Source organism: Amphiprion ocellaris, chromosome 8 (genome assembly GCF_022539595.1).
Source record: "Amphiprion ocellaris isolate individual 3 ecotype Okinawa chromosome 8, ASM2253959v1, whole genome shotgun sequence".
In the NCBI taxonomy this organism is placed as follows: Eukaryota; Metazoa; Chordata; class Actinopteri; family Pomacentridae; genus Amphiprion; species Amphiprion ocellaris.
In genome coordinates, this window is record NC_072773.1 from 35,301,213 (window position 1) to 35,313,866 (window position 12,654).

At 43.7% G+C, this 12,654-nt stretch overlaps 1 protein-coding gene across 8 annotated transcripts in view; it reads left to right on the plus strand.

Moving 5' to 3' along the window:
- The first annotated feature begins 6,242 nt into the window (after nucleotides 1-6,242).
- Nucleotides 6,243-12,654, plus strand: part of kazna (kazrin, periplakin interacting protein a) — a 228,083-nt gene continuing 221,671 nt past the window's right edge. For 4 of the 8 annotated variants that reach the window (XR_004847692.2, XR_004847691.2, XM_023274358.3 and 1 more), the window contains exon 1: nucleotides 6,243-6,693. Coding sequence is in view for 6 of the 8 variants with exons in the window: in XM_023274358.3 (XP_023130126.2) it covers nucleotides 6,618-6,693 (76 nt within the window). In the remaining 2 variants the exon portion in view is untranslated. The remainder of the gene's footprint in view (nucleotides 6,694-12,654) is intronic. The other 4 variants (XM_023274357.3, XM_023274359.3, XM_023274361.3 and 1 more) reach the window with 3 other exon arrangements.

The window sequence follows — 12,654 nt, forward strand, 5'->3', positions numbered from 1 at the left end:
AAATCAATAAATACATGCATACACACATAAATAAGTTAATACATTCACTGTGTTAACATAAGATTTAGATGAAAAAAATGTCTGTAGAGAATTTCTTTGTCCAGTATTCTGCATTCAGTTGTTTGTTTTTGTAGACTCCAGTATTATTCACTGGTTGCTCATTACATTTTATTAGGATGATTTCACTGTTTAAAATGATGCCACCTCTTTTCAGACAGAACCTGTGATAATAAAACAGTACAATTTTTTTTAGTTCTGTGTTAATAAAGCACTTAAAGCTTTAAGTATGGCTAAATGCTTTTTTCAAAATTAAATATATCACTCCTTAGGTGGTAGTGGCCCCAAGTTCAGTAAAGTTGGAAAGATATTCACAGATTGGGACTTCCAGCATCAATAACTCATTAGATATAGGTTGTCAAAACATAAACGGTGCCTCTTTCCCATTGTTGCAAGGCAGACAATGTGCTACAAGCCCAGTTTTATCAAAAGTAGCTGTCTTTCAAGCTGCACAAATAACATTGATGTCTATGTGCAGTCGGCTGTGTGACGAATGCACAGGAACTGTCTGCAAAACTGCTGCAACAGCAAAGAGACACAAATATTCAATAACTTCAGTCTTGTACTCTGTAGGTACACAATGTGCTACAAGCCCAGTTTTATCAAGTAGCACATTGTGTACCTTATAATGATGGAAAAGAGGCATCGTTTATGTTTTCACAACATATATCTAATGAGTTATTGATGCTGGAAGTCTGAATCTGTGAATATCTTTCCAACTTTACTGAACTGTGGCCTTGAGGAGCCTTGGTGGGCGTCCTTTATTTTCATTTCTGAAAGGTGGCAACCCTAGTCCCAAGTGAAGAATTAGTCCTACTAACACCTTTAAAGCTGCTGGGTCTGTGCGCTCTCCCGGGGCCTTGGGGGTGGCGGCGGCTGGTCTCTTCTGGGGCGCCCTGGCTGGCCCTGGGGTTTGGGGTGGGTCGGCCCTCCAGTCGCTCCCCTGTCCTTTCCTGCTCTGCTTCCCTCCTCCTCCCTCCTCTCCTGCCTGGCCGCTCGTCCTCGTCCCTCTCCCTCCCCTGGGGGGGCCTGGGGCCCTCCGCTGCCTGGGGACTGGCATGGGGGCCGGGTGGTCTCTCTGGGGGGGGTGGCTCTGGCTCATCTGGGCACAGGCATTGGTACTTGCCTGTGTGCCGCCACTGGAGATTAGTTTCTGCTGGCTGGGGGCTTCTGTCCGGGCCTGGTGCTGTCCTGGGGTGTGGTGGGGTGGGTGGGGTCTCGGTGGTGCTGCGGGGTGGGCGCCCTGCATCCTGGACGTGCCGGCTCCGGGGTGGGCGTGGGGGCTCATGGCCCTTGCTTCCTAGTGGTGCGGCCTGGTCCTCCCTCCAGGGCAGGGTGCTGCATGCGGTTGGCCCGTGGTGGGGCTACGGCGTCTACCGGGGCGCTGGTCCAGCGCTGCGACTTCTGGGGGTTTTGGTGCTGGCTGAGCCGGTCGGGTTCGTGTGGGCCCACCTCGGCCTCTTGCCTCTGGGCTCTGGGGGCCCTCTGCAACAGTACCAGTGGTCTTACTACCTGTCTCCCCCGCTGCTCTGTCCTCATGGGCCGGATCCACACCAGACTGCCTCTTACTGTGCACTTCACATACTTCGCACGTCACTGTATATAGTTACTCTTAGGCACATATAGGGACATGACAGTTAGGGCCCTGAGAGCAGGTGGGGGCGGGAACGATGGGCTCTGTGGTGGGGCGGATGGCAGGGCTCTACGGCCTTGTCTCTTCCCCATCACCCTCTTGCTTGCCTCCCCTGCTCTCTTTGTTTTTAATGCACCACACACACTCACACCTTGGGGGTAGGTCTGGGATGGCTCGGGGAACTTGGGCCAGGGTAGGCTGCAGAGTAGCCATCCTCTGTGGTCCTCTGGCCCGCCCCCTGGACGCCTCGCCCAGCCTCCCCACTTTTAATGCACCACATGACACTCAGGGTTACACTATCACGGTGCAGGGATAATGTCTCCAGTCTGGGATCGGGAGACATATTAATAGGGGGGTAATGGGGGGGTTTCAATAATATGGCCTCACTGGTGGGACCCGGCCCCCTTATGGCTATGGGGTGGCGGGGGTGGACCATCATCCGTGTTGCTGTGGCTGGGGGGTCCCCGGGACCTGGGGGCTGTGGTCGGGGGGGGGGGGGGTTCTCCTGCGTGCCCGACGGGTCCAGGCTGGTGCGATGGCTCTTGGTGGGCTGCGGGGGCTGGATTGGCCGTCCTGGTGGGCGCTGTGGCTGTACTGCGGGCTGGTGGCATGTGGTGGCTCTGTCCTGGTGGGTTGTCAGGGCGCATTGCGGGGAGTGGGGGCCCTGGGTGTACTGCGCTCACCTGGGGCCTGGTGCGGGGGGTATGCGGGGTGCCTCCCTGTTGGCGTCGCCGGGCCCCACCACACTGTCCATTTTTACCCTCTGGACTCACATCGGGTCCCGGCTCCGATTTCCTCTGACCGGCTCCCGGTGGCGGCCTGCCTTGTGATGGGCTGGTTGCCATCCCTTCGGTGGGCCGCTCGGCCCCTGTGTCTGGCTTCCTGGCTGCGTGGGGCCGTTGGCCCCCTCGGGGGAGGGAGAGGGGGGTGGGGTTGGGCGGGTCGGGTGGTGGGGTGGGGGGTTTGGTGGGGGCTGGGGTGGGCGGGGTTGGGGTTTGGGTGGCGGGTGGGTCCTCGTGCCCCGGGCCGCCTGGGTCGGTCTGGGCGCGCTGGGGGTGTCGGTAGCTGCTCCCTCTTGTTCTCCGGGTCAGCGTCGTTCACGGTGGCCCCGGTGGCTCTCTGGGGGCTCTCATTCTCTCTTGCACTAGTATCCTCTTCTGGCCTATTCTATTCTATTCTATACTATCAAGTCATCCACAATTATGGTGCTCAGTACCGTTTGTTTAATTATTTATTTATTGATATTTATTTATTGATATTCTTTTTCTTTTGTGCTGGTTTGGTTTTCTTTTCTTTTTTCAAATTTTTATTTATTTATTTATTTATTTATTTATTTATTTTTTTATTGATGGACAGTTAGTAGTTGGGAATAACACACCACCTTACAATCTTTAATTGCAATAGCACCGCCTGTTAATTTCTATCCCTGTTCATCCTGTTCGTCCTGTTCGTCCTGTCCAGTCTTTGTTTCCCCCACACACCACTGAGGTGTAGCACTGCCCTCCCTGGCTTATAATAGGGAATTCTAATAAAGAAGGTCTGCTTAGCTTTCAGGGAGGGTCGGTGATGGTCACACACATGCACTAAATATTAAAATATTTGGCTGCAAGACTAAAATATGCATCGATCTCATACAATGTTGACTCCCTTTTGTGGAGTTAAAACAATGAGAACAAATGCAGACCAAAAAAAAAAAAAGGAAGTCTGAATCTGTGAATATCTTTCCAACTTTACTGAACTGTGGCCCTGAGGAGCCTTGGTGGGCGTACTTTATTTTCATTTCTGAAAGGTGGCAACCCTAGTCCCAAGTGAAGAATTAGTCCTACTAACACCTTTAAAGGTGACTTATTTACATATTATGCTATCCAATCAGTTTTATTCAATATATTTATATGTTATTTTATATATTATTTTCACTCAATTCCTCAAAAACAAAGGAATTGATGCTGGACTTGATAAGGAAGAAGGCGACACTGTGGAGAGGGTCAGTGACTTTAAATTCCTGGGAGCATACATTTCTCAGGACATTGACTTGGGGCACTAAGACTAATGCCCTTGTGAAATAGGCACAGCAGTGTCTGTACTGTTTAAGCTCATCGAGGAAGCTCAACCTGAACTGCTGTTGTCCTTCTGCAAATGTTCTGTGGAAAGCATCCTCACCCACAACATCTTAGCTTGGTACAGGAGCAGCTCTCAGGCTGACAAGAAGGTTCTGGAAAGAGTCAGGAAGTCAGCACAGAGCGTCATAGGAGCGCAGCTTCACTGTGGTAAGTAAATGTTGTCTGGATGAATAATAAAGAAATCCATAGGAATAGTCTTTTTTAAGCAATTCTTCAGTATTATGAGAAAGCTCTGGCAGCAGCAGCAGCAGCACATAAATCTATGACAATGACATATTGCAATAATTGCCCCGTCCCCTTGTGTCATGGCTGCAGAAAGCACCGTAATATGCAGATATACACAATTCAGCAGCAGGTGAAGCAGGCTGCTTAGGTTTCTGCGTGTTCTGATTTAAAGGCTTGTGGGCTTGTTCTCTCCCGGTGAAGCTTAGATTTTCACTCTTCAGAAGCTTTTAGCGCTTTTGTGACAAATGAACACAACTGGTTTGGATTTCTTTCTCTCTTTTTTTTTTTTTGCTCTGCCATGTTCAACACTCCAACTAATGGGTTTTGCTCAAATTGAACAGAGAAGGTGGAGAGCTTTGTAAGTGAAGTGAGGGAAATCAGAAGCCGGCAGATACTGTGTTTCTTAGGATTCACTGCAGATGTGTATTAAAAGGCATTTAGCTCACCTGATGTCTTTTTTTTAGTAATTAAGATATGAAAGAAATCCAGCTGTAGGAATAAGGAAACAGTCTGCAGGTGTTTTAGGCAGCAGAGCCTGATAGAGGATATTTTTGTTCCGTTGTGCCAGTGTAGCGACTCACCACAGCCCTGAGGTACAGGAGCTCCCAGAGCTCACAAGCTCAGCAATAACTTCAAACCGTGGTGCTGCATTTGTATGCTCCACACAGCTTAGGACGTTAGCCCAGGGCTGTGCTGAATTCTCACAGGAAGTTATGATGAGTAAGTGAGGACACATGATCAGAGATGATTGAAAACAAAAACATCCATCCCAGAAGTCTGAGTGGGAACCTTGGATCTGCCTCTCGTTAATTTCATCATCCTTACTGACAGTTTGAAAGACAATTTTAATTGTGAATTCGAACCAGTTGTGCAGTGAGATTTTTCCTTTCTTTGTTTGCTTCCAGATCTGACCTGTATCCAGTTTGTCAAAAGCCAGACTGACCAGTAGAGTTTGAATGATGCAGCTTGTGATGTGGAGGATGTTTGCATGTGCAGGTGAGCAGTCTGTGAAATGATGACAGGACCTGCCAGAGTGTGATCAGAGTGTTCTGGTGAAGGTGGATGACACAGCAGTGACACAGCATGTTTAATGTGAAAGTTTTTAAAGCAAAAATCACTGAAACATCCCTGTGTTTAATGAGGGCAGGTTACATGCGGTTACATTTGCTGCGATCACACACACTTTGTTCTCACCTCTCCTTGACTAGATTCTTAATCACATTAAGCAAAGTTCAAATATTTGAACATTATAGGCTCACAGATGCTAATAGCACTAATTTGCTGCCTCCGACAACTTATGTAAGGCTGACTTCAAAGCAAAGATAGACGAATGTCTGGCATCATGAAGGTAGCTAACCCCCTGCAAGCAGCACAGAGTGGAAGCAATAAAACCAACAGGATGCACAGATAAAGTGCTTTTGTAGGAGTCGGTTCTTCCCTCTCAGCACGCAGTTTATGCAGGAGCAGAACAGACATGGTAACGAGGACATTAATAAAGGATGCGGATCCATTTTTAATGATCCACTGGCCCCTTTAGTTTGAAACTTATTTTTATGTCCACGGTTGAGTTTTCAGTTTGGAATCCGTGTTTTGCTTTGAGAGGAACTCTTGAATTTTTTTTCTTTCTTTTTTTTTTTTGCCTACACAAGCAAAGTGCTGCATAAAACCTGCATACACCTGCCTGTTTGTGTGAGTGAGACACGAGGAGATGCAGGCTTCTCTGTCTATATTTGGAAGATAATCCTCAAGTAGAGATGAAAGGGGGAAGAAAGAACTTGAGCTTTAGTATTGTAAAGGTATATTGGGTTGGGAGTCAGGTATAAACGCACAAGGTGTCAAAAAAAGCAGCATTGGAGGATGAACACTGAGTAAATATTTGCATTGCATATTCAGCTTCAAGTCTTGTCCAATTTGTCTCCATTGTGCATCTTGTTCATATCCACATTTCTGCATGTCAACTCACCACAGAGGAGTCAGATTGGATCAAAAACAGAAAGCGATATAGCCAGAAACTACATCATGATGTTAGAGCTGGTTGTGCACACACACTCGTCTCTGTTCTCACTTTCGTCAGGGGAGAGAGTCTGTCTTCTCTCTGCAGCAGGCTTCTCCTTCTCGTTGCTCTCCCTCTCCCTCTCCCTGCCTCTCTCCCCCTCTTCCTCTTGCTTTGTTCATGCTGTGTTTGCTGTGCTCTCTGTCTGAAGCAGCGCCACACTGGAGCACTAATGAGCAGGGCTGAGAGCAAACCCAACACAGATCTCCCATCAGCTGAGGAGCAGCAGCAGCTCTGACGGCGTCTGAGGCCACGAGACGAGGGACTGATGTGCAGTCAGCGGAGAAGGCAGCCCTAAAAAAGCAAAAAAAGAGAAAATAAGAAGCAAATGACAGCCCTAGGAAAGGCGTAGGAGAGGTCGTGAAGTAGCTTCAAAGGCAAATTAGCAGTCAGTTGAGAGGGAGTCAGAGGAAGGGGAGTGCTCCGGCATACAAGCCCCCGACCTGCTCCACACTCGGACACTGACCCTCAGTGCACTCTCTCTTTCTGCAGACAGAGGACCTTCCCCACCTCCTGGAGGAGCTCAGCCATGGAGGAGATGCTCACCTGCAGCCGGAGCCCTTTCTCCCAGGTGTTCGGGCGTCAGGGTCAGCTCATGCAAGCCAGTGAGTGTTACTATCAACGTCAAATCTGCAACATATCACATGCATGTTGTTTGACTCTTGATTGATTGTTTGAATAACTGCTGCACCCTGTTATTTTGCATTAATACTTATGTATGAAAGTGTACAGATCTCACAATAGTGTTTAGGGAGTCAACAGATGAAAACATGTCCCACTTTTACCAACAGGAACTAATATTTTGGGCTCTTTTAAAATAGCTTCTGGCAAAATGTATTATTCATCTCTATCAATATTTTAAATCATGTTAGATTTTTATAAGCAAATAAGTATTTTGTCTGTCTACTCTGTTGGGAAATCACTGTGAAAAAGATTGTGTTTTCTTTTGCCAGTCCAGGAAGCCTCCTTCAAACCTGTAGGTGTTACATTTTTAGCTATTGAAGCATTTCTAGCGTAATGCAGCTTGACACGGCAATGTGTTAATGTTGATAGACTGTGATGCTCCTTTTGTGCACAAGAGAGATGTCCGGTGTGAAAATGTGTGCGCTCTGTCTTGTGTGTGGGTTGAAGCTCACTTTTCATGGTACCATTCTCTGATCTCTGCCTGACTGAACATGCCACAGGTCTAAAAAGAGAAGGAAAGAGTCACCAGAAGGTTAAAATCACAACTAACATGCAGCAAGGTAATATAATCCAGTCAACAAATGATTTCTATTGAGGAGTAGAGGTGTCACTTAATTACTTTATGCTACAGGAGGGGATTGTTTGTCCACCTGGTCAATGAGAATCAACATATCTGCGTCTGATGATTGAATTTGAAATGAAAAATGCGTTATAGTTCCTCCCAGTTGTGCTTCTACACCGTATAGGTTTTTAATAAATCAACATTTCCTGCATTGTGAGTGCCAGGCAGCCTCAGCCTCATTCAAACTCCGCTCATGTTGGCAGAGATACGTGTTATTTGGTTGTGTGACTTTCATCAGTGGGAGCTGCGTGCTCGACTTTGACGCCTCTGTTTTCGGGATCAAACCTCACAGCACGACAAAACCTGCCTCGAGTGTTGTTGAGGGAAGTGTTACAGGGTGTCACGCTCTGCAGTTCCTAAAACAGAAAATGGAAGCCCTTTGGCCACAGCTGGCCCTGACGCTGAGCGCAGTGAGCTGTGATTTCTCCCAGGTCTGCTGCAGACGGAGGTGGTTGCATATACACGCTTGGACTTGTTAGGGAAGTTCATGCACTGTGGTGCACAAATATCCGTTTTCTTAGGAGTTATTTTGTGCCGAGTTGATCTTTGCCTTCTCTGGTTTTATTTTCCTGGTCATCAATAAATAATGGTTGGCTTTAAGGCTTCTGTTTCAGAAAACTGTGGGTTTTTCTTCATGCTCTTCAACACTGGAAATACAAGATTTGTTTTAATGACCTATTATACAACGTCGTCTTCTCGCTCCTCCGTGATTTGTTGATTGGTTGCTGTTTGTTTGCCTCTTGAAATGTTCACTCGTAGACAGAATGGCCTAGATTGGATAGGTTCTCTAATTTGAATGATTGAAATGATTAGTCACTTATGCACTCATCCAGGCACAGTGGAGAACAAAGCAGGCGGCGCGGCACGGTGGAAAAATCAACAGAAAAACACACGACTGGTTAAATGTTTGGAGGCATGTCAAGCCTCCTTTGTGCGATGAGCTCCATTCTCACTGAATATTCAACCATTCTTGTGCATTTATTTTCCATATGCCTGAGAGGTGTTATTGTGCTCCTCCACTGTGGCTTTTTTTTTGCCTGAAATTCTAACTAAACTTAAAGATAATTTGAAGCCAAACTGTGCTACTTTGCAGCGTCTCTCCTCCTACTTATCAGGTGAGGGTGTTGGGTGAATTAAACCTAAACGCCACTGTCCGCTCTGTGAAAATGACATTATCATTGCATGTGTTGTGATGAATTACAGTCAGTCTTGCGCTACCCCAAGTTATCTATGCTCTTTGAAGCTTGTGCTGCATGTCTGTGATTTGGGATGTGTGAGCGAGGGGAAGGGAAGGGGAGATGGAAGGGAAGAGGGGAGAGGGGCACGAAAAGTGAGCAAGCTGCAAATTGTGTGAATAAGAGATGGGTGTTTCATTCTATTTTTAGCCCCAACCTTACATACTGTTACACAGCTGTTGGAAGGCTAATCCACAGTAGCGCTGGCTCGTAATATCTGAACAGTAATTATAAGGGGGGGATTTTTTTTCTCTTTTTTGTTATCTTTGGCTGTCACCCATCATTGGATCAGGAGTCCCTCAGCTATATGCAAAAGGCCTGCTTGAATTGCAGAGAGAAAATCCATTCCATGAGTGTTGCACATGCCCAAAGACCTGCATATAAACAACCTTCTGGTGATACCCTGGCAGAATAAACACTTGACAGATTTTTTTCTCTTTTTTTCCCCTTTCTTTCTCATGAATCACATTCACGTGGCAGTGCCAGGTGTGTAATCCTGCCTCGGTTCTCTTCCTCCCCACTGATGGTGTGATTTATGCTGTGTTGTGATGTCTTGTCAGAAATTCCCTCAGCAGACTCTGCTCCCGTTTGTTAAAGGAGGGGAACCGTGACGATTCAGTTTTAAGTAGTTAAAGTACTTGGGGAAAGTTAATTTCATATATTTATGACTTTTCAAGGTTAGTCCGTTGAAGGAAGGTAGAGAATGTTTCTACCAATTACCCAATGGGTATAATTGTGCTGTCACCGACTCTCTACATGTTCCTGTAATGGAAATTAAAAGATTTGTTCCTCTTGAGGATCAAAGATGAGCCTCATGCTTGTTTTAAAAAGCCAATAAGAGAGAGCTTAGCACTCAGAAGCACAAGATGAGTTGAAACTTTGGCTATTGAGAGAGGTGGGAATCAATAGAATCACTTGAACAGGTACTGAAATTCCTGCTTCTCTGTGCTCACCTTCTGGCTGTTAGTGCAGTTAAATAAAAGATTCCTATTGTTTCTTTACCCAAATTGCAAAAATCAAGCCTTCTTAGTCAGAAAATACAAACAAATTAACCTGTCAAAAATTCCTTCCCTCTTTTGCGCTTTTATTTATTTGCTGGTTTGGATTTTCTTTAAATCCTCTAAGGAAATTACTTTCTATATCAGGGATATCAAACTCATCTTAGTTCAGGTTCCACATTCAACTCAATTTGATCTCCAGTGGTCTGGACCAGTAAAATCACAGCATAATAATCCATAAATAACCACAACTCCAAATTTTTCCTTTGCTTTAGTGCAACAAAGTACATTCTGAAAATATTCATATTTAAGGAATTATCTTTCTACAAAACATCATAAACAATGTGAAATTTCTGAAGAAAAATCAATTCAATTTCATCAACATTCAGCCTCAGTTCATCATTTCCACATTACAACTTCCAGATCACAGTGTCTACAAAGGAACACAACATTTAGTCACAGCTATCTGGAACTGAACAATATAGTATTTTACTTTTAAAAAAAATACAAAAAACAACAAAAACAAGACAAAATACTACAAAAATGAGACACAAATGACAAAAGAGAGAAACAAAATGACAAAAATGAGACGAACAACACAGAACAAAACAAAAACATTGACAAAAAATTAGACAAAGTTTCAAAGCGACAAAAAAAGATGAGACAAAAAATGACACAAGCATAAAACAATATGACATATGACACAACAACGAATAAAGCAAAACACAAAATGACAAAAATGAGATAAAAACCACAAGCAAGACAAAAAGGGAACACAAAACGACAAAAACAAGAAAACAGAACGACAAAAAAATGAGACAAAAGGTAAAAATCTGACAAAAAAGACAAAAACGAGACAAAAATTACAAAATGAGGCACAAAATGACAAAAGAACAATGAGAAATCTAGCATTTTACTTTATGATTAACACAACTTGTCATGGTCTAGATATTATTTTAAATTTATAGTTTTACTTATTTACAATCTGCAGTTAATGTCTTCTCTGGAATTTTTACACTTTGAGGGCTGGATTGGACCCTCTGGAGGACTGCTTTTGGCCCACGGGCTGCATCTTTGACACCCCTGTTCTATACTTTTCTTCTTTAGTGTGAGAGAACATTGTCCCCATTTTTCTACTTACAGAACATTATTTAAATCCATATGAAGAACAAAATCGACAAATGAGAGCCCAAATTGCAAAGTATGAATAAATACATGCAAATCTCTATTAATGCAAGTTATCTGTTTAAAAAAAAAAAAAATCTAATTTATCAAAATGTGACCTCTTAAACATAAAGCGCAGATAAGAGTTTCATAATTACTTAATCCCCTTTTTAATCAAGGTTTCATTTCCAATAAAACCACAATGACATTCTGACTTTCAGAGACAACATTGGAGGTGAGTTAGTTTAGCAGACAAAGTTGGAAATGCTTTCTTTACTATCACTTTACCCTTGAATATCTTCCTAATACTTCAATAAACCGTCAGTAAATCCCTGCTCAGGAGAGGCGAACGTGATTTGAAGTTTTAATGTGTGACCACTGCAGGTGTAGAACATATTTTGGGCTTCTTTGATGTGATTAATTCCTCTCCTTCTTCCACTTGCGTTATGGTTCCAGCACACTCGCAAAGATTCCTCACACCTCCTTTCCCCGGTGGGCTTTCCTGCAGTAAGAGATTAGCTTCATGCTGCTGGTGTTGCTAATCATGTAGAAGGAGTCACGTTGCAAGAGGTTTGGTTTAGCCGCTGTGTGCACTCAGCAAGGTAACTTTTTTTTTCCCCCCACGTGGCGAGTCATGGATTTGGGCTGTTTTTATGAATCTCATTTAGGTTTTAATTTATTTTCTTCGCTGTTAAGGGAAACTGTTGGTCGGTGAAAATGAAATGCTACACTGCTGTGACTCCACGAAATCTTTGCATCGATGCTTTCGTTCGCCCCACATGCCGTCGTTTAGATGCACTTTGAAATGAAATCATGTCACCTAATTGAAAAAATGAAGCCACGAGCGAAACATTATCACTCAGGTGCATCTCACAGTAGCAGAAAACAATTCAGGTACTGACAGACTGTGCAGGGTCAATATATAACTACGGGACTTTTTGTATCATAGTTGACTTTTTTTTGCTGTTTTCAGGCCTATAATCAACATATAACAGCTATAACCAAACACCACATGGCATTTTTAGAGAAAGATTATTCTAGATATTATATATACAACTGAGTAAAATTAAAATTGAAAGTTATTTCTAAGGATATTGTAGTAAACCTGTTGACATGCGAGAAATCCACACTTAACTCACACACTGCTTTATATGAAATAACTCAGAAAGCCTTGGAGTCTGGCCAGTCTTGTCTTTATGACAAAATTATCATAAGAGACAAAACGACCATAAACAGAATGATAATGACCAAAAATGACCACAGAGACACAAAGTGACCAAAAAAGGTTCAAAAAGACACAAAATGTCCACAGAAAGCACAAAATGTCTCAATGAGACACATAATTGTCACATAAAGATACAAAATGACAAGAGACACACAGAATAACTAGTAAAGGTTGCAAAATGACCACAGAGACTCACAAAATGACCACAAAACACCCACAATTACTGCAAACAGACTGAAAATGGCCACAAAGGGACTCAACATGACCACAAAAATGCACTAAATGACCACAAAAAGACCTGAAATGACCACAAAAGTCTGAAAATGACCAAAAAAGAAACAAAATGAGCACAAAGACATACAAAACAACCACAAAAAGACACATGACCACAAAAATGCACAAAATGACAAAAAATGACCACAGAAAACGCAAAATGACTCAGTAAGACAGATAATTATCACATAAACACAAAATGACACATAAAATATCTCCAAAGAATTGCAAAATGACCACAAAAACACCTAAAATTATCACAAACAGACTGAAAACAGTCACAAAAATGCACAAAATTTAAAAAAAAATTCACAAAATGACCACAAAAAGACCTTACATGCCCACGAAACAGTCTGAAAATGACC